General features: G+C 44.4%; 2 protein-coding genes across 4 annotated transcripts in view; one reads left to right on the forward strand and one right to left on the reverse strand.

The window, feature by feature from the left end:
- f9b (coagulation factor IXb) overlaps positions 1-14,540 on the forward strand; it is a 30,234-nt gene extending 15,694 nt beyond the window's left edge. Inside the window, exons 5-8 of the mRNA XM_061962932.1 lie at positions 1,994-2,125; positions 2,199-2,530; positions 2,610-2,754; positions 13,831-14,540. Coding sequence (XP_061818916.1) covers positions 1,994-2,125; positions 2,199-2,530; positions 2,610-2,754; positions 13,831-14,390 — 1,169 coding nt within the window. The 3' untranslated portion in view covers positions 14,391-14,540. The remainder of the gene's footprint in view (positions 1-1,993; positions 2,126-2,198; positions 2,531-2,609; positions 2,755-13,830) is intronic.
- A 1,158-nt stretch (positions 14,541-15,698) lies between these two features.
- LOC133607879 (proto-oncogene DBL-like) overlaps positions 15,699-25,328 on the reverse strand; it is a 41,905-nt gene continuing 32,275 nt past the window's right edge. Inside the window, exons 14-26 of one of the 3 annotated variants that reach the window (XM_061962917.2) lie at positions 24,229-24,344; positions 24,088-24,157; positions 23,860-23,952; positions 23,704-23,796; positions 23,511-23,636; positions 23,177-23,368; positions 20,626-20,718; positions 20,415-20,484; positions 16,841-16,880; positions 16,506-16,672; positions 16,340-16,446; positions 16,161-16,273; positions 15,699-16,076 (exon numbers count right to left, since the gene is read on the reverse strand). In XM_061962917.2, the coding sequence (XP_061818901.1) occupies positions 15,995-16,076; positions 16,161-16,273; positions 16,340-16,446; positions 16,506-16,672; positions 16,841-16,880; positions 20,415-20,484; positions 20,626-20,718; positions 23,177-23,368; positions 23,511-23,636; positions 23,704-23,796; positions 23,860-23,952; positions 24,088-24,157; positions 24,229-24,344 (1,362 nt within the window). In that variant the 3' untranslated portion in view covers positions 15,699-15,994. Of the gene's footprint in view, positions 16,077-16,160; positions 16,274-16,339; positions 16,447-16,505; positions 16,673-16,840; positions 16,881-20,414; positions 20,485-20,625; positions 20,719-23,176; positions 23,369-23,510; positions 23,637-23,703; positions 23,953-24,087; positions 24,158-24,228; positions 24,345-25,328 lie in introns of all 3 variants that reach the window. The other 2 variants (XM_061962918.2, XM_061962916.2) reach the window with 2 other exon arrangements.

Here is a 25,328-nt window from a genome sequence, read left to right on the forward strand (position 1 = left end):
AGTGTGTATGAGAGGGTTCCAGTAGTGTGTGAGAGTTGTTTAGTAGTGTGTATGAGAGTGTTTCAGTAGTGTGTATGAGAGTGTTTCAGTAGTGTGTATGAGAGGGTTCCAGTAGTGTGTGAGAGTTGTTTAGTAGTGTGTATGAGTGTTTCAGTTGTGTGTGAGAGAGGGTTCCAGTAGTGTGTGTGAGAGTTATTTAGCAGTGTGTATGAGAGTGTTTCAGTAGTGTGTATGAGAGGGTTCCAGTAGTTTGTGAGAGTTGTTTAGTAGTGTGTATGAGAGTGTTTCAGTAGTGTGTATGAGAGTGTTTCAGTAGTGTGTATGAGAGGGTTCCAGTATTGTGTGAGAGTTGTTTAGTAGTGTGTATGAGTGTTTCAGTTGTGTGTATGAGAGGGTTCCAGTAGTGAGTGAGAGAGGGTTCCAGTAGTGTGTGTGAGAGTTATTTAGCAGTGTGTATGAGAGTGTTTCAGTAGTGTGTATGAGAGGGTTTCAGTAGTGTGTATGAGAGGGTTCCAGTAGTGTGAGAGTTGTTTAGTAGTGTGTATGAGAGTGTTTCAGTAGTGTGTATGAGAGTGTTTCAGTAGTGTGTATGAGAAGGTTCCAGTAGTGTGTGAGAGTTGTTTAGTAGTGTATGAGTGTTTCAGTTGTGTGTATGAGAGGGTTCCAGTAGTGTGTGAGAGAGAGTTCCAGTAGTGTGTGAGAGTTATTTAGCAGTGTGTATGAGAGTGTTTCAGTAGTGTGTATGAGAGTGTTTCAGTAGTGTGTATGAGAGGGTTCCAGGAGTTTGTGAGAGTTGTTTAGTAGTGTGTATGAGAGTGTTTCAGTAGTATGCATGAGAGTGTTTCAGTAGTGTGTATGAGAGGGTTCCAGTATTGTGTGAGAGTTGTTTAGTAGTGTGTATGAGTGTTTCAGTTGTGTGTATGAGAGGGTTCCAGTAGTGTGTGAGAGAGGGTTCCAGTAGTGTGTGTGAGAGTTATTTAGCAGTGTGTATGAGAGTGTTTCAGTAGTGTGTATGAGAGGGTTTCAGTAGTGTGTATGAGAGGGTTCCAGTAGTGTGTGAGAGTTGTTTAGTAGTGTGTATGAGAGTGTTTCAGTAGTGTGTAAGAGAGTGTTTCAGTAGTGTGTATGAGAGGATTCCAGTAGTGTGTGAAAGTTGTTTAGTAGTGTGTATGAGTGTTTCAGTTGTGTGTATGAGAGGGTTCCAGTAGTGTGTGAGAGAGGGTTCCAGTAGTGTGTGTGAGAGTTATTTAGCAGTGTGTATGAGAGTGTTTCAGTAGTGTGTATGAGAGTGTTTCAGTAGTGTGTATGAGAGGGTTCCAGTAGTTTGTGAGAGTTGTTTAGTAGTGTGTATGAGAGTGTTTCAGTAGTGTGTATGAGAGTGTTTCAGTAGTGTGTATGAGAGTGTTTCAGTAGCGTGTATGAGAGTGTTTCAGTAGTGTGTATGAGAGGGTTCCAGTAGTGTGTGAGAGTTGTTTAGTAGTGTGTATGAGTGTTTCAGTTGTGTGTATGAGAGGGTTCCAGTAGTGTGCGTGAGAGTTATTTAGCAGTGTGTAAGAGAGTGTTTCAGTAGTGTGTATAAGAGTGGTTCAGTAGTGTGTATGAGAGGGTTCCAGTAGTGTGTGAGAGTTGTTTGGTAGTGTATATGAGAGTGTTTCAGTAGTGTGTATGAGAGGGTTCCAGTAGTGTGTGAGAGTTGTTTAGTAGTGTGTATGAGAGTGTTTCAGTAGTGTGTATGAGAGGGTTCCAGTAGTGTGTGAGAGTTGTTTAGTAGTGTGTATGAGAGGGTTCCAGTAGTGTGTGTGAGAGTTGTTTAGTAGTGTGTATGAGAGTGTTTCAATAGTGTATGAGAGTGTTTCAGTAGTGTGTATGAGAGTGTTTCAGTAGTGTGTATGAGAGCGTTTCAGTAGTGTGTATGTAAGAGGTAATTCTGAATAATGTCTCTAACGGCCCCTCTTAAAACACACACACACACACGAGCGTGTTTGCCCTGCAGAGATCAGCAAGCAGTGCTCGGTGAACAACGGAGGGTGCGAACACTTCTGCGTGATGGAGGCGGAGCTTGCAAAGTGCCGCTGTGCACATGGATACAGACTCGCAGCTGACTTGAGGACCTGCGAGCCGACAGGTGATAACACGCACACACACACACGCGCACAAATAAGGCGGTCCATGTGAGGAGGAGGCGTGTCATCGGACAGGCCAGTTCAGTTGCGGTCGACTCGGAGGCTCCGCCCAGACGCCGCGCTCGTCCAACAGGACGCACGCCGGCAACTCCAGCGTGGAGGAGGACGACGTCATACCGGAAGAGTGGCTGGACTACGACTACAACCTGACCGCCAACCTTTCGCTGGAGGTCAACGCATCGCTGGGGTCGGAGGTCAAGAGCCGCCCAGCGAGGTCGGCGTCCAACGACAGCGCGCCGCCTCTGGCGTCCTTCTTCCCCACGCTGCCCTCCATCGTGGCGCGGGACAACAGCGACCAGAGGATTGTCGGGGGAGACATGGCCCTGCCTGGAGAGGTTCCCTGGCAGGTATGACATCACACCACTATCTGACTCCGCCCCCTGGAGCGCTCGCTCACATCTTGTGTGTGTGTGTGTGGACCCGCAGGTGGCGCTCATGTCCCAATCGGACTCGCTCCAGGCGGCACAAGTGTTCTGCGGCGGTTCCCTGCTCAGCGACGTGTGGGTCATCACGGCGGCCCACTGCCTGGTTGAGGCCAAAAAGTCTGGGTCGCCCTTCTTTGTCAGAGCAGGTGAGCCGACGCCATCAACGCTGTGGCTCTCAAAAACAGCAATCGTGCATGCTTTTATTTTGTAGTAGTGTGGAATGTTAAGTGTTGGCCCGCCACGTCATTTTAGGTGGCTCGCCATGTCATTCAAGGGTTGGAATTGGGGGTTAAATCACCAAAATGATTCCCGGGCGCGGCCACCGCTGCTGCTCACTGCTCCCCTCGCCTCCCAGGGGGGTGATCAAGGGTGATGGCTCAAATGCAGAGAATAATTTCACCACACCTAGTGTGTGTGTGACCATCATTGGTACTTTAACTTTAATACAAAGACTTGCTATTGTGACACCCAGTGGACGCATTTAGAACTGCATTTATTAGGGCCCGCATGGCCCATTGCAAAAGGACTCCCGAAAAGGACCTATTGAATTTGTAAGGTTTTATTCTTTATTCTTTATTCTTCCGCCGCCACATTAAACTGTAATTTGACCCACTTAACATGCTTCAAAACTCACCATATTTGACCCACACATCAGGACCTGCGAAAATGACCTTTTTAAAAAAAAAAAAAACCCTCAAAACTCAAAATAGCGCCCCCTAGGAAAAAAAAAAACTAGACTGCCTATATCTCCCACTAGGAAGATCGGAGAGAGACATGAAACAAAAACCTGTATGTAGGTCTGACTTAGACCTAGTTTTCATAATTGTATATCATCGGGCAAAAATCAACAGGAAGTTGGCAATTCCCCCTTCAAAAGTACTAAAAACAGTCACTTTTGCCTCTTTGAGCTGTAATTTGACCCCCTTAACATGCTTCAAAACTCACCGAACTGAACACACACATCAGGGCTGGCAAAAATTGCGATCTAATGAAAAAACCTAACCCCAAATCTCAAAATTGTGCTCTAGCGCAATTTTTTAATGAAACGCACAAAAAACTGCTCCTCGGATGAAAGAAACTGACAAAACTGCCTGTAACTCCCACTGGGAAGGTCGGAGAGACATGAAACAAAAACTTCTATGTAGGGCTCACTTAGACCTACATTTCATAAATTGACAACCCCCAGCAAAAATCAACAGGAAGTTTGCTATTCCCCCTTCAAAACAATTTTTTTGTAAAAACCGGTCACCTTCCTTCAAAAACTATCTCCTCTGAGCGCGTTTGTCGTTTCGGCTTCAAACTAACACAGGAGAGAGATTAAACCCTTGTGTATAAAATAACAGAACAGCGTTTTAATACCTGCTCCGGTTTTGATTTTATGACCCTTCAAAGACCCGCTGCGCTGATGCTGCTGTTTTTTTAAGATGGCTGCTTAAAAGCAGGAAGCACCAGCGTGCCTACACAATGCAGACAAGGTAGGTACACTAGACAAAAGTCTTGGGACACTTCAGACTAAAAGTAGACAAAAGTATTGGGACACTTGGGACTAAAACTTGACAAAAGTATTGGGACACTTAGGACTAGCACCTGCCAAATACGCGGGCCCGACCAATGCTGCTTGCAGCTTTAATTGGTACTTTAACTTTTTTTTTTTTTTTTTTTTTTTTTTTTTTATGTCCTGTCCAGCTTCTCAGGCAAATCATATAGTTGATGTAGATGCCCATGTCGGCTGTTCAGATTTACTTTACAAAAGAGAAGTGTAGGATACTTCTCTTGTTGCCTTATTTGTATTTGACTTTATTAAATGTATTTATATTATCATTTAGTGCAGCCGGGCCGGAGCAGGAGGGGATAGAAAGAGAGAAAAAAAGAAGACAGAGGGGGAAATTGTGGGGACAAGAGGGGGATTAGACAGAGAGACAAAAACAACAACAGCAAACAACAACAACAACAACAATAGAGCAACATCAGCAAATATGACATGTACAAATATGATGGTAAAAGTAATAGCAAATAAGCAGTTAGCGAAAAATAAAAAATAATACAGAAATGACAATGAGCATTATTACACTACAAATGGATCAATACAAATACCAATAGAAATAGCGCTATTGATAATGAACAATACCAATAATTTACCTTTATTATCAACAATACAGTTGTTTAAATGCAACAATACATATACGTAATGATAACTTGAGATACGAAAGAATGCAGAAAAATGGAGGGGGAGAAAGAGAAGCAACCTACATTAACCTTGTAGATTGTTATAGTCACAATAGGTTAAGCTTTGTCAGTGTGCCATGTGTTACACCCAGTTTACCCTAGGGCAACAACGTTAATATATGTTTGATGAAACGTGATTATGTGCATGAGTGTAAGTATGCATATGTACTTGTATATGTACAGAATGTGTATATGTGTTTGTACAATGAATGTATATGTACAGAATGTGTATATGTGTTTGTACAGTGAATGTATATGTACAGTATGTGTATGTGTATGTTTGTATATTGAATGTGCGTGTGGATGTACGAACATTAGGTAGGTAAATATGTACTGTATTTGTGTATGTATGTGGGAGCGTAGGTACCTATGTACGTATGTGAGCATACGTGAATTTGCATGTACAATACATTCGACTCCCAGAGTGCGTGGGAGCCAGAGCACGGCCCCATCACCCCCGAGAGCCCAACCCACAAACAGGAGGCGTGGTGCCCAGGGAACCAGGGACCACCGCCCCCACGCAGCCAAGCCGGCCAGCGACAGGAACCCCAGAGCCCGACCCACCGTACCGCCCACAAGGGCCAGCAGCAGGCCGCAGACAGACGCACCCGGCGGAGGACAGGGCACGAGAAAAGCAGGGGACAGCCAGACCCCAAGCCAGCGAGAGACCACACCCCACACGGGCAGAAAGGCGAGACGCCCCGCCCGAAGGACCCAGAGACTCCCCGCAACCGGACGGGAAGACCGCCCCCGCCCCACCGGCAACCGGGCCCCCACGAGCCCACCCCCCACCCCCGGAGAGCGCGGCGAGGCCATCCCCCGGCCACCCCACCCAAACCGGCCGCCGCAGGACCACCCAGGCACAGGGCCACGGGAACCACCCACCCCACCCGCAGGGACCCCAACGATGGAGATGGAACAACCAGCAACCGCCCCGCCGAGCCCCCCCCCTGAGGGAGGGGAAAAAATTAAAAAATAATATTAATAAAATATATTTTAAAAATAAATAAATAAATAAATAAATTAATTAATTAATTAAAAAAAAAAAGAATTAAAAGAAGATCACAGACATGCTGACAAACAAGGTCACTACCCCAGCAACTGGCCGACTCGCAGCACCTCGGAATACCTTGCAGCACCAAGCTACCACAATAGACGCAGGGACTAGGCCCAACAGGCCCCAACCAAGACGGGCACCCGGAAGGGATGGACAGCGGGACCCAGGAGCTCCAGACACGCAGTTCGGATGCAGTAGCCTGAGGCGTCGACCCCCGTCTGACAGGCAGGCCCAGAGCGTACCCCCAGAAATATACATACATACATACATACATACATACACACATACACATACACATACACACATACACGTATACATACCCACACATACACATATATACATATACATACACATATGTACACATACACATATATAAACATACATACATACACACACATATACATACATATACACAGTTCGTCAGCCCCGACAGCCATCACGCGCGCGCGCTGCCACCAGTCACAACATCAGCCACACCCCTGCACCAGACCCAGCAGCCACGGGCGCCCACACCACAAACAAACGGCAGCAGAAACAGCAGCCGCAATAACCCCAGACAGCCAGCACCAGCCAATCAAATTAAAGCGATCAAAGAAAAACTGCGACCAGCAACCACACGCCACCAGGGCCACGGAGACCAGCCAGCGCCAGCCCGCCGGTCAGCCCGAACGCCAACACGCAAACAAGAGACACCAACAACCCCCCCAACCAAAAGGCCCCCCACCCCAACCCAAACCCGCACAAACACACCACCGCCCAAACAACCGGGACACAGCATCCAGACCAGACACGGGGGCTGCGCCGCCACCACACCAAGTCACCAACAGAGACCCCACAGCGCAAGGTCGGGCCACACGGGCACGGACCCCATCCAACAGGAAGTGAGACCCGCGCGACGCCACACACAAATAAATAATAAGATTAAAAAAAAATGAAATAAAATAAAAATAAAAAAAATAAAATAAAAAATAAAATTTAAAAAATAAAATAAAATAAAAATGAGTAATAATAAAAATAAAAATAATAAATACATTAAAAATAAAAAATATATATATAACAATAATAAATGAATAAAAGCCTGGCAGGCCACCAGACCGCAGTCCCCGCCGGCCGACGAGGCAATGAGGGGTGCGCCGAACCCCAAACCCCCCATGCATGTGTACAAGGCCCCCAGAGTGTCTACTGTGTAGTTAAAATTAGGAGGTCAGCCGTTACAGCCGACCTCCAGTCCCTATTGATGTGTGTACTGTAGCGTGAGTGAGATATGTATGCTTGTGGGAACTAATAATGCGATTAAAATTGGGGGACATCAAGGTCATGGTGGGTCCCAACCAAACCAAGCCCCCCAAATCCTAAGTGTCTAATATGCAGCTAAGATTGAGGGATGGACGAGCAGGGGACAAGAAAGGAGGACTGGAGCCCCATTGGAGGCATCCTCAACCCCCCGCCATGCCTCCCCGCAGGACAATCCCCAAAGTCCTATATATGTGTGACTGTGTGCGCTATAAGTAGGAGGAGTAGAGGGCCCGGACATCCCCCCAGTCCACGCGGCCGACAACCAGGAACTACGGCCAGGAGGCCGCCACCCCCCGCCACAGCCCGTGACCCACACCAGACCACTTTGACGTGACGCCACGCGAGCCCCTCCCCCCGCCAAACAAAGCCAGCCCCCGCCCGCCCCAACCCAACCCTGCAGAGCCCATACCGGCAACCAAACGCAGAGAAACCGCACAGCCCCCACGCCCAATGCAAACACCGCATCCCGGCCATCCACACAGCAACGTGCCCATACGAGTCCCGGCCAGGGGAAGGAGCCCCCCAACGGGGGAAGAAGCCAATGCATCCCGTCCGCCTGCCAGCCCCCAAACCAGCCGGCAAGCCAACGCCAGCCATCCCCACAACCCCACAAGCGCACAGACACCAGCCACAGTCCCCCAACCACTCCAACCCAACACAGCGATGCCAACCGCTGGTATCACCGCAGCAACCATCACCACCACCGCCCGTCCGCAGCGTAAACACCCGCGGCCGCCGAAACCAAAACAAAAAAGCGACCGACCCCGTAAACCACAACAACGCACACCCCCGGCTACCACCGAGGCCACCAACCCACCTACCCCAACTCATCCACAGCCAGGCCAATTGAGCCACCGGACATCCACACCCATGCACACACCTACACATTCATATACACATACATACACACATACATACACACATACATATATGCATATACATATACATACACATACACACATTTCCACACGTATGCATATACATATAAACATCCACATCCACACATATATACACATTAATACACCCACACACATATACATAAGCCCACATATACACAAACACATACATACACAACACACACAAAAAATAAATAAATAAATAAAAAAATTTAAAAAAAAAAAAAAAAAAAAAAAAAAAGGGTGATCAAGGGTGATGGCTCAAATGCAGAGAATAATTTCACCACACCTAGTGTGTGTGTGACCATCATTGGTACTTTAACTTTAATACAAAGACTTGCTATTGTGACACCCAGTGGACGCATTTAGAACTGCATTTATTAGGGCCCGCATGGCCCATTGCAAAAGGACTCCCGAAAAGGACCTATTGAATTTGTAAGGTTTTATTCTTTATTCTTTATTCTTCCGCCGCCACATTAAACTGTAATTTGACCCACTTAACATGCTTCAAAACTCACCATATTTGACCCACACATCAGGACTTGCGAAAATGACCTTTTAAAAAAAAAAAAAAACCCTCAAAACTCAAAATAGCGCCCCCTAGGAAAAAAAAACTAGACTGCCTATATCTCCCACTAGGAAGATCGGAGAGAGACATGAAACAAAAACCTGTATGTAGGTCTGACTTAGACCTAGTTTTCATAATTGTATATCATCGGGCAAAAATCAACAGGAAGTTGGCAATTCCCCCTTCAAGACAAAAAAGTACTAAAAACAGTCACTTTTGCCTATTTGAGATGTAATTTGACCCCCTTAACATGCTTCAAAACTCACCGAACTGAACACACACATGGCAAAAATTGCGATCTAATAAAAAAACCTAACCCCAATTCTCAAAATTGTGCTCTAGCGCAATTTTTTAATGAAACGCGCAAAAAACTGCTCCTCGGAAGAAAAAACTGACAAAACTACCTGTAACTCCCACTGGAAAGGTCGGAGAGACATGAAACAAAAACCTCTATGTAGGGCTCACTTAGACCTACATTTCATAAATTGACAACCCCCAGCAAAAATCAACAGGAAGTTTGCTATTCCCCCTTCAAAACAATTTTTTTGTAAAAAACGGTCACCTTCCTTCAAAAAACTATCTCCTCTGAGCGCGTTTGTCGTTTCGGCTTCAAACTAACACAGGAGAGAGATGAAACCCTTGTGTATAAAATAACAGAACAGCGTTTTAATACCTGCTCCGGTTTTGATTTTATGACCCTTCAAAGACCCGCTGCGCTGATGCTGCTGCGCTGCTGTTTTTTTAAGATGGCTGCTTAAAAGCAGGAAGCACCAGCGTGCCTACACAATGCAGACAAGGTAGGTACACTAGACAAAAGTCTTGGGACACTTCAGACTAAAAGTAGACAAAAGTATTGGGACACTTGGGACTAAAACTGGACAAAAGTATTGGGACACTTAGGCCGAAAACTGGACAAAAGTATTGGGACACTTAGGCCGAAAACTGGACAAAAGTATTGGGACACTTGGGACTACAACTTGACAAAAGTATTGGGACACTTAGGACTACAACTTGCCAAAAGTATTGGGACACTTGGGACTAAAACTGGACAAAAGTATTGGGACACTTATGACTACCACCGGACAAAAGTATTGGGACACTTAGGCCGAAAACTGGACAAAAGTATTGGGACACTTAGGCCGAAAACTGGACAAAAGTATTGGGACACTTAGGCCGAAAACTTGCCAAAAGTATTGGGACACTTGGGACTACAACTTGCCAAAAGTATTGGGACACTTGGGACTAAAACTGGACAAAAGTATTGGGACACTTAGGACTAGCACCTGCCAAATACGCGGGCCCGACCATCGCTGCTTGCAGCTTTAATTTTATGTTTTTCTTAATTCCAAAATTTCGGCTCATTTTTACACTTGGACGTGTGACGCCCCTGCTCGAAGCACGTATTAGAAAATATCCGGTAACAAACGGGTCCGCGTCACTCAACTTACTGCGTGGCGCACTTGACTTGATGAATTCTTGTGACCGCTAGGCGCCACTCCACTTCAACTTAAAGACAGCATGGGTCTATTCCAGACGGTTAGTGTTTTTCACGCCTACCTTTGCTCTGTTTGACTTATTTCTCTTAAGAAAATTCCACGCTGATATCAGATTATTATCCGTTTCGGCCATAGTCCAGGCTCCAATATAGGTATCGGAAGTGAAAAAGTACAAAACACAAAACCAGTGAAGTTATAAAAACAGAATACAATGATTTGCAAATCCTTTTCAACTTATATTCAAATGAATAGACTGCAAAGACAAGATATTTAATGTTCCAACTGAGAAACTTCCATTTGTTTTTTTTTGCAAATAATCATTAACTTAGAATTTAATGGCAGCAACACAGTGCAAAAAACGTTGGCTCCGGGGCATTTTTACCACTGTGTTACATGGCCTTTCCTTTTAACAACACTCAGTAAACGTTTGGGAACTGAGGAGACCAGTTTTTGAAGCTTTTCAGGTGGAATTCTTTCCCATTCTTGCTTGATGTACAGCTTAAGTTGTTCAACAGTCCGGGGGTCTCCGTTGTGCTATTTTAGGCTTCATATTGCGCCACACATTTTCAATGGGAGACAGATCTGGACTACAGGCAGGCCAGTCTAGTACCTGCACTCTTTTACTATGAAGCCACACTGTTGGAACACATAGCTTGGCATTGTCTTGCTGAAATAAGCAGGGGCGTCCATGATAACGTTGCTTGGATGGCAACATATGTTTCTCCAAAACCTGTATGTACCTTTCAGCATTAATGGTGCCTTCACAGATGTGTAAGTTACCCATGTCTTGGGCACTAATACACCCCCATACCATCACACATGCTGGCTTTTCAACTTTGCGCCTATAACAATCCGGATGGTTCTTTTCCTCTTTGACGTCCACAGTTTCCATAAACAATTTGAAATGTGAACTCGTCAGACCACAGAACACTTTTCCACTTTGTATCAGTCCATCTTAGATGAGCTCGGGCCCAGCGAAGCCGGCGGCGTTTCTGGGTGTTGTTGATAAATGGCTTTCGCTTTGCATAGTAGAGTTTTAAATTGCACCTACAGGTGTAGCGACGAACTGTAGTCACTGACAGTGATTTTCTGAAGTTGTTCCTGAGCCCATGTGGTGATATCCTTTACACACCGATGTCGCTTTTTGATGCAGTACCACCTGAGGGATCTAAGGTCCGTAATATCATCAGCTTACGTGCAGTGATTCCTCCAGATTCTCTGAACCTTTTGATGATATTACGGGCCGTAGATGGCGGAATCCCTAAATTCCTTGCAGTAGCTCGTTGAAAAATGCTGTTCTTAAACTGTTGGGACAATTTTGCTCACGCATTTGTTGACAAAGTGGTGAAACTTGCCCCATCCTTGATTGTGAACGACTGAGCATTTCATGGAAACTGCTTTTATACCCAATCATGGCACCCACCTGTTCCCAATTTGCCTGTTCACCTGTGGGATGTTCCAAATAAGTGTTTGATGAGACTTTCTCCGTCTTTTTTGCCACTTGTGCCAGCTTTTTTGAAACATGTTGCAGGCATCAAATTCCAAATGAGCTTAATATTTGCAAAAAAATTACGTTTTCCAGTTGAAAAGGATTTGCAAATCATTGTATTCTGTTTTTATTTACCATTTACACAATGTGCCAATTTCACTGGTTTTGGGTTTGGTACCTCAAAGTCTCAATTTACCGGTCGATCTACGTTCCCATCCTCACCTACACTCTTAGAAATAAAAGTGCTAAGTAGAACCATATAAGGTTCTTCGGCTCGTCCTCATAGGAGAACCCTTTTTGGCTCCAGGTAGAACCTTTTTATAAAGGTTCCACCTGGAACCCTTTTGGAGGGTTCTACCTACAACTGTGTGTGTAAGGTTCCACCCAGAACCCCCCATGAGAGGTTCTACAAAGAACCCACGCAGGGAGTTCCACTAAGAGCCCTTTCATGTTTCAAGGGTTTCATCTAGAACCCACACAGGGAGTTCCACTAAGAACCCTTTCGTATTTCAAGGGTTTCATCTAGAACCCACACAGGGAGTTCCACTAAGAACCCTTTTGTATTTCAAGACTTTCATCTAGAACCCACGCAGGGAGTTCCACTAAGAACCCTTTCGTATTTCAAGGGTTTCATCTAGAACCCACACAGGGAGTTCCACTAAGAACCCTTTCGTTTGTCAAGGGTTTCATCTAGAACCCATGCAGGGAGTTCCACTAAGAACCCTTTCGTATTTCAAGGGTTTCATCTAGAACCCACACAGGGAGTTCCACTAAGAACCCTTTTGTATTTCAAGACTTTCATCTAGAACCCACGCAGGGAGTTCCACTAAGAACCCTTTCGTATTTCAAGGGTTTCATCTAGAACCCACACAGGGAGTTCCACTAAGAACCCTTTTGTATTTCAAGACTTTCATCTAGAACCCACGCAAGGGAGTTCCACTAAGAACCCTTTCGTATTTCAAGGGTTTCATCTAGAACCCACACAGGGAGTTGCACTAAGAACCCTTTCGTTTGTCAAGGGTTTCATCTAGAACCCATGCAGGGAGTTCCACTAAGAACCCTTTCAGGTTTCAAGGGTTTCATCTAGAACCCACACAGGGAGTTCCACAAAGAACTCTTTCATGTTTCAAGGGTTTCATCTAGACCTGACACAGGGGGTTCTAAAAACATCCCTTTTCAAAGGTTTTCACCGATAACCGTCTTGTCTTCTGAGGGTTCTATAAAGAACCATATTGTATTCTACAGATCAGTTTAGTTCATATTATATTGTGGTCATTTATCATGTTGACATTGAACAAACATTCAAAACATTTGAATGAGAAAAACATTTATTTAAAGATAGGCACCATTATTGGCAAATGTTATCAGGAAGTATGTCCCTGGTGACACAGGATCTTACCCATGCTTTCAACAATCCCTGAAGAACTCTTTCTTCCAAAAACGGTTCTCTGGATCAAAATAGTTCTTACTGGAACCCTTAGTGTTAGTGAGAACCCTTTTAAAACCAATTATTCAGAAAAGGGGTTTTAAAGGGTTCTCTGGATCAAAATGGTTCTTACTGGAACCATTAGCGTTACCAAGAACCCTTGAAAAACCCTTTCTTCGGGAAAGGGTTTTTCAGAAGCAAATGGTTCCAGTTAGAACCTCAGCCCTTGTAGAAGAACCCTTTTAGAACCCTTATTTCTAAGAGTGTATGGTCATGAGCTCTGGGTTATGACCGAAAGGACAAGATCACGGGTTCAAATGAGTTTCCTCCGCCGGGTGGCGGGGCTCTCCCTTAGAGATAGGGTGAGAAGCTCTGTCATCCGGGGGGAGCTCAAAGTAAAGCCGCTGCTCCTCCACATGGAGAGGAGCCAGATGAGGTGGTTCGGGCATCTGGTCAGGGTGCCACCCGATCGCCTCCCTCGGGAGGTGTTTAGGGCACGTCCGACCGGTAGGAGGCCACGGGGAAGACCCAGGACACATTGGGAAGACTATGTCTCCCGGCTGGCCTGGGAACGCCTCGTGATCCCCCCGGGAGGAGCTGGACGAAGTGGCTGGGGAGAGGGAAGTCTGGGCTTCCCTGCTTAGGCTGCTGCCCCCGCGACCCGACCTCGGATAAGCGGAAGAAGATGGATGGATGGATGCACCTCAAAGTCTTAAGTGCGGCATTTTTAGGAACGTTCCTCACGTCATCCGCTCTCTCCCGTCTCAGGCGAGCACGACGTCTTCCTGTCCGAGGGTCCGGAGCGAGACCACGCGGTGGCCGAGGAGCACGTGCACCACCTCTACGACTCCCAGAAGTCGCCGTACAACCACGACGTGGCGCTGCTCAAGCTGGCCGCCCCGGTGGAGCTGTCCCCGCACCGCCTGCCCATCTGCTTCGGACCCAAGGACTTCACCGAGAACATCCTGCAGGACTCCGCCGGCTCGCTGGTGAGCGGCTGGGGGCTCATCAACTTCGGGGGGCCGCAGGCCTCCAAGCTGCAGAAGGTGGAGGTCCCCTTGGTTTCGCGCAGCACGTGCAAGGGGAGCAGCCGCCTGCACGTCACGCGCTTCATGTTCTGCGCCGGCTTCCAGAGCCAGCGCAAGGACTCGTGCCAGGGGGACAGCGGGGGGCCGCACGCCACCAAGTACCAGGACACCTGGTTCCTGACCGGCATCGTCAGCTGGGGCGAGGGCTGCGCCGAAGACGGAAAGTACGGCATCTACACGCGTCTCTCTCGCTACTACCGATGGATCAGCAGCACCACGGCTATCAGAGCGCACGCCTGACGACCGCTTCCTGTCCGGGCGGCCCACGTGAAATGTGGCCAACAATAAACAAACGTGATTCTCAAACTGTACTGGATCACTTCATTGAATATTCACGGTGTTACTGTTCAAACTGTGTACGAAAAAAATAAATATACTCGTTAAATAAAACCTCTGCTTTGTTTTTGACGATTACTTAGGCCTACTGCGCTACCATGTTGGTCACTGCGGTGAAGAAAAAGTTTGAGAACCGCTGCTTTAAACAATCGTGTGCTTTTATTGTGAAAATCCTAGCGCGAGCATGGAAAAGAAAGTGCGAGGCAGGCTGGGGGAGGCCAAAAAGTCTGGGTTGCCCTTCTTTGTCAGAGCAGGTGAGCGCCATCAACGCTGTGGCTCTCAAAAACAGCAATCATGCATGCTTTTATTTTGTAGTAGTGGGAATATTAGCATTGGCCCGCTACGTCATTTAAAGTGGCCCGCCACATCATTTTAGGTGGCTTGCCATGTCATTTAATGTGGCACTCAGCACCAAGGGTTGGAATTAAGGCTGCAACTAACGATTAATTTGATAATCGATTAATCTGTCGATTATTATTTCGATTAATCAATTAATAATCGGATAAAAGAGACAAACTACATTTCTATCCTTCCCAGTATTTTATTGGGGGAAAAAACAGCATACTGGCACCATACTTATTTTGATTATTGTTTCTCAGCTGTTTGTACAGTTTATAAATAAAGGTTTATTTTAAAAAATTTAAAAAAATAAATAAATAGATCCAACGAATCGATGACTAAATTAATCGCCAACTATTTTTATAATCGATTTTAATCGATTAGTTGTTGCAGCCCTAGTTGGAATTGGGGGTTAAATCACCAAAATGATTCCCGGGCGCGGCCACCGCTGCTGCTCACTGCTCCCCTCGCCTCCCAGGGGGGTGATCAAGGGTGATGGGTCAAATGCAGAGAATAATTTCACCACACCTAGTGTGTGTGTGACCATCATTGGTACTTTAACTTTAATACAAAGACTTGCTATTGTGACACCCAGTGGACGCATTTAGAACTGCAGTTTTTCTTTTTTTCTTCATTCCAAAATTTCGGCTCATTTTTACACTTGGAGGTGTGACACCCCCGCGCTAAGCACGTTTTAGAAAATATCCAGTAACAAACGGGTCCGCGTCACTCAACTTACTGCGTGGCGCACTTGACTTGATGAATTCTTGTGACCGCTAGGCGCCACCTCCACTTCAACTTAAAGACAGCATGGGTCCATTCCAGACGGTTAAGTGTTTTTCACCGTTTTTGAAAAAGTTTGAGAACCGCTGCTTCAAACAATCGTGTGCTTTTATTGTGAAAATCCTAGCGCGAGCATGGAAAAGAAGAAAGTGCGAGGCAGGCTGGGGGAGGAGTCTAAATCCTAGGTCGGAAGAGGGCACAACTCCTCTCGTTTAAGGCACTTGTGAAGCCCCGCCCCCTTTTTTTTTTCTAGCTAGCAAACAAGCGGAAAGAAAGAGTTTGGCACGACTTCCTGTTGGGGGTGACGACGACGGCGGCGATGGGAGGAGGCGGCGTCGCCGGTGTTGTGCTCGGAGTGAGGGAGATGTCTCCGCTCTGATTGGCTCTCAGCACGTCTCTCCCAGAATCCTGTGCAGGTCCTCGGGCAGGACGCGGCCTTCTTCGCCCCGGCTCACGTTCCTCACCAGCCTGCGGGCGCCCGACGCGGGACAGAGTTGACGTCGCGCGAGAAGTCCGCGTGGGGGGGAAAAAGAAAAAAAAAAGACTTTTTACCACATTCCCGACACGTCCTCGTGCATCAGCTGGATGACGTCGCCGCAGTTGAAGATGATGTCATCGCTGCTGGCCATGCTGCTCGCCACCAGCACTCGGTAGCGGCCCGGCACCTGCGGCGACAAAGGCGAGGTCACGTGACGCGCTCGCCCCGGACATGTCAGGACAACTAATCTGACCAGAGGGGCGGGGAGGTCGTCCTCGTCCTCGGAGTCCGACAGGTCCGTGGCGCCCCAGTCCTCCAGGCCGTCGCAGATGGCGACCGAGTGAGCGGCGACGGGCCAACCTGCAAACGGGGAAGTTAGCGTCGCCTTCTAGTGACGGGACGGCGTGTGGCAGGCTCACCGCGGCGAGGCGAGTGGACCACGGGGTCGGAGTGGGCGGGGCTGGTGTGCACAAACTCCTCCCATCGGTGGGCGTGGCTTGTGGCCGACGAGCTGTGAGTAACAGGAAGACACGCTGAGCAGCCTCCCGACGATGCTTCGCCCCACGAGACACACACCTCGGACGCACTGACCGCCACACGCACACACACACACACACACACACACACACACACAACGACAAGCGACGGGTCACCAGTCACATTCGCCGCTTCGGAACACGTGTCAGTCGTGCAGCAGGTGGGAGGAGTCTAAACAGGAAGTAACAGGACGCAAACACGTGCACAGGAGGGTCACCTGTCGGAGAAGAGGGGCTCCGACACGCCAGCAACTTGTCCTGGAAACAAACCATCAATAATGACTCACAATTATACGTTTTTGGGAATGGGTCAACAAAAATACAATATGATGTAATGCAACATAATGTAATGCAATGCAATGTAATGTAATTAACATAATATTATGCAATATAATATAATGAAATATAAAGTAATGTAATGTCATATAATTAATATAATGCAAAGCAATGCAATCTAAATAATATAAAATAATATAAGATAAAGTACTGTAATGTAGTATAATTAATATAAAGCAATGCAATGTAATCTAAATAATATAATAAAATATATTATAATGTAATATAATTAATATGTAAATAATGTAATGCAATGTAATATAAATAATATAATATAATGTAGTATAAAGTAATATTATGTAATTTAATTAATACAATGCAATGCAATTTAATCTAAATAATATAATATAATGTAATGTAATATAATATAATATAAAGTAATGTAATTTAATATAATGCAAAGCAATGCAATCTAAATAATATAGAATAATATAAAGTAATGTAATTTAATATACTTAATATAATGCAATGCAATGTAATCTAAATAATGTAATGCAATGTAATATAAACAATATAATATAACGTAGTATAAAGTAATATAATGTAATTTAATTAATAGAATGCAATGCAATGCAATGTAATCTAAAGAATATAATATAATGTAATATAAAGTAATGTAATTTAATATAATTAATATAATGCAAAGCAATGCAATCAAGCTATATAATAGAAAATAATAGAAAATAATGTAATGTAGTATAATTAATATAAATCAATGCAATGCAATGTAATCTAAATAATATAATAAATTATAATGTAATATAAAGGATTATAATTAATATAATGCAATGCAATGTAATCTAAATAATGTAATGCAATGTAATATAAATAATATAATATAATGTAGTATAAAGTAATATAATGTAACTTAATTAATACAATGCACTGCAATCTAAATAATGTAATATAATATAATATAAAGTAATGTAATTTAATATAATTAATATAATGCAATGCAATCTAAATAATATGCTGTAATGTAATATAATATATTATAATGTAATATAAAGTAATGTAATTTAATACAATGCAATGCAATGCAATGTAATCTAAATAATGTAATATAAAGTAATGTAATGCAATGTAATATAAACAATATAATATAATGTAGTATAATGTAATTTAATTAATACAATGCAATGCAATCTAAAGAATATAATATAATGTAATGTAATATAATATAATATAAAGTAATGTAATTTAATATAATTAATATAGTGCAATGCAATGCAATGTGATCTAAATATGATGTAATATAATATAATATATTATAATGTAATATAAACTAATGTAATTAAATACAATTACTATAATGCAATGCAATCTAAATAATGTAATATAATATAATGTACAATAAAGTAATATACTGTAATTTAATTAATGCAATGCAATGCAATGTAATCTACATAATATAATATAAAGTAATGTAATTTAATGTAATGAATATAATGCAATGTAGTATAAAGTAATATAATGTAATTTAATTAATACAATGCAATGCAGTCTTAATAATATAATATAATGTAATGTAATATGATATAAAGTAATGTAATTTAATGTGATTAATATAATGCAATGCAATGCAATGTAATCTAAATAATATAATATAGTATAATGTAATAAAGTAATGTAATGCAATATTATTAATATAATGCAATGCAATCCAAATAATATAATGTAATGTAATGTAAAATAATGCTATGTAATCTAAATAATATAATATAAAACAACAAAATAAAATATAACATATAATGTGAAATAATATATAGAGATGTAACGATATCAAAATCTCACGTATTGTGGTAAAGGTCAAAAAAATATAAAAGCTACAGTGTGAGGGACAAGCGGTAGGAAATGGATGTATGGATATAGTGTGTAAAATGAAGTGTCAGGAACGTTTACTTACTGTGATTGAACACGAACATAATTATAAAATGTTCTAATCACATTTATTACTACAAACAAGTATTTTTAAGTGCAAAATGTTTTCTATTGGTTTTTTGGGGAAAAAGTTAACTCCCATTTGAACTTTTATTAAAGGTAAATAGCTCACAAATTGACGTTTAGCATGCTAGCTAATCGAGTAGCTTCCGGGTGCAGCAAGTGCTTTGTGGCTTGGAACGCTCGAGACGAACTTTATTACCTCCGCCACAGAAGTTCTGTTTTCCCCGGACTTGCTTTCTTAGCACCGTGACTCAAATTGTTAGTAGGACTCGGAAATGAACCATTTCTCTTATCGACTACGAAGTGGAACACAATTAATTTCCTACTTCCTCTTTCTCTCCCCTTCACCGCGATGCGCGCCCCCTCCTTGCGGTGCCGCGCTGCGCAAAGGATTCTGGGAGATGTAGTTTCTAGAACGTTCTAGTAAAAAACTACACTCGCAAAGTTTTTGTTTAATACCGTCACGCGTCACAGCATTATTGCTGTAACTGCAATACCGTTACAAAAAATAATAATAAATGATCATATCGAATAATATAATATGATAGGATAAAATGTAATATAAAGTAATCTGAAACACAATAACATAGTATATAATATATCATATAAAAAAATAGTATAATAATAATAATAATAATAATAAAAGTATTATAATATGAAATATTAATAATATAAATAACGAGTAATGATAAATAATATAATCAAAATTAAATCACATAAAACAATACATTTTATTAAAATGATATATGAAATAACATAATGCAAAAAAAAAATCTAAAACCAAATAACATTATATACATAACAAATACAATATAAAATAAAATGTTAAAATACTGTATATAATTTTAAGTATAATACTATGAAATAATCTTATAAATAAAAAAGTAATGATAAATAATATAACATTAAATTAAATAATATAAAACAATAAAAAAAATTAAATGATATGTATGATAATAATAAATTATGATATGAAATAATGTAATGCAAAAAAATAATTAAAAACCAAATAACATAATATATAATATATATATAAAATATAGAATAAGATGATAAAATACTGCATATCATTTTAAGTATGACAACATAAACTGTTTGTTATATATATTAAATATCATATGACATAAAATTATAATATAATATAAACTAATGATACAAATAAAAAGTGATACATAATATAAAATTGAATAATATACAGTAATAAAATGCATACAAATATAATTAAATATGAAATAATATAACATAATGTAAAATTACACAAACAGTGTAATTTAAAATGATCTATGATGTAATATGATACGGTATAATATAAACTAATAATATAAATAAAAAGTGATTAATTATATACAGTTAAAATAAAATGAAATCAATATATGAAATAATATAATGTAATAATAAATAAACAATGTCATTTAAAAATGATCTAATATTTAATAATACGACACATTACTGTGTATCACTTTAAGTATTATAATTTGAAAAAATAATCATACAATATAATATCATACAAACCTTTTTGCTGCTGACTGATGATTTTATGAAGTTCTGTCAGCCAGGTGTCCTTCACCTCCACACTCGGGGCCTACACACGCACACGCACACGCACACACACACACACACACACACACACACACACACACACACACACACACACACACACACACACACATTTAAATAAGTAGACTATTGCTATACTATTTCTGTGACCAAATAAAAGTAGAACCTGCAGGACGTAGACTTCGTGTCCTGCAGTGTCGCACATTTCAAACTTCTTGCCGTCTCCTTTGACGTTTTCCGTCACTCTCACGGAGTCCATCTGCGTGACGACGACACTTTATTCCATCATCTTTCTTTTTCAAACATTCCAAAACCATACTTGCCAACCCTCCCGGATTTTCTACCGTAAAGCAGTTCGTTTGCCGTAAAACAGCAATGTTGTGACACTTTTAAACAGGACAATACTGCCATCTACTGTACATGCATATGTGACCCACCCATAATGTGTCACATTTTTGTGTTGATTTATTTATTTTATTTTGTGGTTTGAATTCGTTTTTGGAGCTGTCATTACACATTTATCAGTATTCACATTGGTCAGTAGGGGGCAGTAGGGCGTTTCTTCCCAATTGAATGCTATCGCCTGCAGACCGGAAGTGTCTTGTCATTCTGATGAGCGCGACCAGTCTGTGAACAATTGAAACGTCCTGTGTGCTTTTTCCTCCTGTATAACAGGTTAGTTTTGGTGAATCAACTCACTGAATAATATCCATGTGATCTTTATAAGTTTAAGTACACATTCTGATAGTGGAGCCTAACTCTAAAGTGTTTGTGAGTTGTAGTTTGTAAATGAACACTGAAATTCAAGTATTTATTTTATTTATATGATATATATAGCTAGAATTCACTGAAAGTCAAGTATTTCTTCCATCCATCCATCCATCTTCTTCCGCTTATCCGAGGTCGGGTCGCGGGGGCAGCAACCTAAGCAGGGAAGCCCAGACTTCCCTCTCCCCAGCCACTTGTCCAGCTCTTCCTGTGGAACCCCGAGGCGTTCCCAGGCTAGCCGGGAGACATAGTCTTCCCAACGTGTCCTGGGTCTTCCCCGCGGCCTCCTACCGGTCGGACGTGCCCTAAACACCTCCCTAGGGAGGCGTTTGGGTGGCATCCTGACCAGATGCCCGAACCACCTCATCTGGCTCCTCTCGATGTGGAGGAGCAGCGGCTTTACTTTGAGCTCCCCCCAGATGGCAGAGCTTCTCACCCTATCTCTAAGGGAGAGCCCCGCCACCCGGCGGAGGAAACTCATTTCGGCCGCTTGTACCCGTGATCTTGTCCTTTCGGTCATAACCCAAAGCTCATGACCATAGGTGAGGATGGGAACGTAGATCGACCGGTAAATTGAGAGCTTTGCCTTCCGGCTCAGCTCCTTCTTCACCACAACGGATCGATACAGCGTCCGCATTACTGAAGACGCCGCACCCATCCGCCTGTCGATCTCACGATCCACTCTTCCCTCACTCGTGAACAAGACCCCTAGGTACTTGAACTCCTCCACTTGGGGCAAGATCTCCTCCCCAACCCGGACATGGCACTCCACCCTTTTCCGGGCGAGAACCATGGACTCGGACTTGGAGGTGCTGATTCTCATCGCAGTCGCTTCACACTCGGCTGCGAACCGATCCAGTGAGAGCTGAAGATCCTGGCCAGATGAAGCCATCAGGACCACATCATCTGCAAAAAGCATAGACCTAATCCTGCAGCCACCAAACCAGATCCCCTCAACGCCTTGACTGCGCCTAGAAATTCTGTCCATAAAAGTTATGAACAGAATCGGTGACAAAGGGCAGCCTTGGCGGAGTCCAACTCTCACTGGAAAAGTGTCCGACTTACTGCCGGCAATGCGGACCAAGCTCTGGCACCGAGCATACAGGGAGCGGACCGCCACAATCAGACTGTCCGTTACCCCATACTCTCTGAGCACTCCCCACAGGACTTCCCGAGGGACACGGTCGAATGCCTTCTCCAAGTCCACAAAACACATGTAGACTGGTTGGGCAAACTCCCATGCACCCTCAAGGACCCTGCCGAGAGTATAGAGCTGGTCCACAGTTCCACGACCAGGACGAAAACCACACTGTTCCTCCTGAATCCGAGGTTCGACTATCCGGCGTAGCCTCCTCTCCAGTACACCTGAATAGACCTTACCGGGAAGGCTGAGGAGTGTGATCCCACGATAGTTAGAACACACCCTCTGGTTCCCCTTCTTAAAGAGAGGAACCACCACCCCGGTCTGCCAATCCAGAGGTACCGCCCCCGATGTCCACGCGATGCTGCAGAGTCTTGTCAACCAAGACAGCCCCACAGCATCCAGAGCCTTAAGGAACTCCGGGCGGATCTCATCTACCCCCGGGGCCTTGCCACCGAGGAGCTTTTTAACTACCTCAGCAACCTCATCCCCAGAAATAGGAGAGCCCACCACAGACTCCCCAGGCACTGCTTCCTCATAGGAAGACGTGTTGGTGGGATTGAGGAGGTCTTCGAAGTATTCCCTCCACCGATCCACAACATCCGCAGTCGAGGTCAGCAGAACACCATCCCCGCCATACACGGTGTTGAATCAACAAGTATTTTCTTATATATATATATCTTAACCACGCCCCCCGCCTCACCCCCGACCACGCCCCCATCCCCCACCTCCCGAAATCGGAGGTCTCAAGGTTGGCAAGTATGTTCCAAACAGACGAAATCGGGCGTTCCTCAACGTGGCGACTCACCCTGAGGCAGGACTTGAAGCTGTAGACGGGCGTGCGCTCGTCCCGCCGCTTGCAGAAGAGCAGGGCGCGCTCGTAGAGGAAGACGTGTCTCTGCATGGGCTTGAAGCGGGCCAGCACCGCCGCCCTCTTGTGGCTCACCCACACGCTGAAGCCGCCCTGCAGCAGCACGCGGCCCAGACCGCCCAGGTCGCCCTGAAACATTGCGTCATCGCTCTCATTACGGCGTAAAGCGTGGGAAATGAATGGAATAATAAACGGGACGTAATAATGAGATCATAAATGTCTCCCCCTTGTGGATTAATCGAGAACTACAACATTTCTGCACGTGGTCGACCTGGTATCCGGTGATGGCGGTCTGGTGCATGGAGTCGTTGAGGGACTTGAGCAGGTCCAGCATGCAGTCCAGCGCCTCCTGGAGTTGTGTGCGGTACTGCAGCTGCGTGCAGTGCTTGAGGAGCTCCTGAGGGCGAGGACGAGCGCGCTTGTCAGCTGACAGGAAGTGACGCCGCCTGCCGAGAAGGACCGACCTTGAGGAGGAGCTGGTACTTGGTGAGGCGCTGGACCGGTTTCAGGAGGTACGAGTCCAAGGCCAGCTTGTGATCCAGTTTCTTCTGGCACTCCTGCGGGACGGACACTTGGTGAGACGCGCGCGCACACACCTGCACACACACACCTGCACACACCTGGAAGAAGGCGGAGTCAGAACACTGTCGCCATAGCGACTCAGAGCGAGGCTTGTTCTGGCAATAGCGCTCGTACACCTGGAACTTGTCTTTCTGCGCACACACACACACACACACACACACACACACACACACACACACACACACACACACACACACACACACACACACTTTCTTCATCGGTGTCGAGCCCCGCCAAGACAAAAGTGCGCCCCTCGTCTTCCTCACCCGCAGCAGGAAGCACCCCCCCACCCTCTCCGGCGTGTCCAGACAACGCTGAAGATCCTGCAGGAAGATTCTGGAAGCGGGAGAAAGGTTGAAAGGGGGCGGAGCCTTGACGGGTGTCAGGTGAGGAGGAAGTGAGGTCACCTGCTGTGAAACTGGTAAATCTCTGGCATGTTGCCAAACAGGATGTCCTTCTGACTGAGGAGGAGGGACGGAAGTAGATACGCCATGGACGGGTCCTCCATCTCTGCCCGGTAACCCTTGACGACGGGGGACAAGGAGGCAGGAGACGAGGACGTGAGGTAGGGGACAAGGAGGCAGGATGGGAGACGAGGATGTAAGATGGGGGACAAGGAGGCACGATGGGAGACAGGGACGTAAGATAGGGGACGAGGAGGCAGGAGACCAGGACATAAGGTAGGAGACAAGGAGGCAAGATGGGAGACAAGGACGTAAGATAGGGGACAAGGAGGCAGGAAAGGAGAGAAGGACGTAAGATATGGCATAAGGAGGCAGCATATAAGATAAGGATGTAAGATACGGGGACAAGGAGGCAGGAAAGGGAATAAGGAGGTAAGATAGGGAACAAGGAGGCAGGAAAGGAGAAAAAGATGTAAGATAGGGGACAAGGAGGCAGGAAAGGGAATAAGGAGGTAAGATAGGGAACAAGGAGGCAGGAAAGGAGAAAAAGATGTAAGATAGGGGACAAGGAGGCAGGAAAGGAGACACGGATGTAAGATAGAGGACAAGGAGACAGGAAAGGAGATAAGAATGTAAGATAGAGGACAAGGAGACGGGAAAGGAGATAAGGATGTAAGATAGAACACAAGGAGGCAGGAAAGGAGATAAGGATGTAAGATAGAACACAAGGATGCAGGATAGGAGACAAGGACGAAGGATTGGGGACAAGGATGCAAGACAGGAGACAAGGATGCAAGATAGGAGACAAGGATGTAAGATAGAGGACAAGGAGACAGGAAAGGAGATAAGAATGTAAGATAGAGGACAAGGAGACGGGAAAGGAGATAAGGATGTAAGATAGAACACAAGGAGGCAGGAAATGAGGTAAGGATGTAAGATAGGAGACAAGGACGAAGGATTGGGGACAAGGATGCAAGACAGGAGACAAGGATGCAGGATAAGAGACAAAGATGCAGGATAGGAGACAAGGAGGGAGGATAGGAGACAAGGAGGCAGGATAGGAGACAAGGAGGCAGGATAGGAGACAAAGAGGCAGGATGAGA

This window comes from Nerophis lumbriciformis, linkage group LG09 (assembly GCF_033978685.3).
Source record: "Nerophis lumbriciformis linkage group LG09, RoL_Nlum_v2.1, whole genome shotgun sequence".
In the NCBI taxonomy this organism is placed as follows: Eukaryota; Metazoa; Chordata; class Actinopteri; order Syngnathiformes; family Syngnathidae; genus Nerophis; species Nerophis lumbriciformis.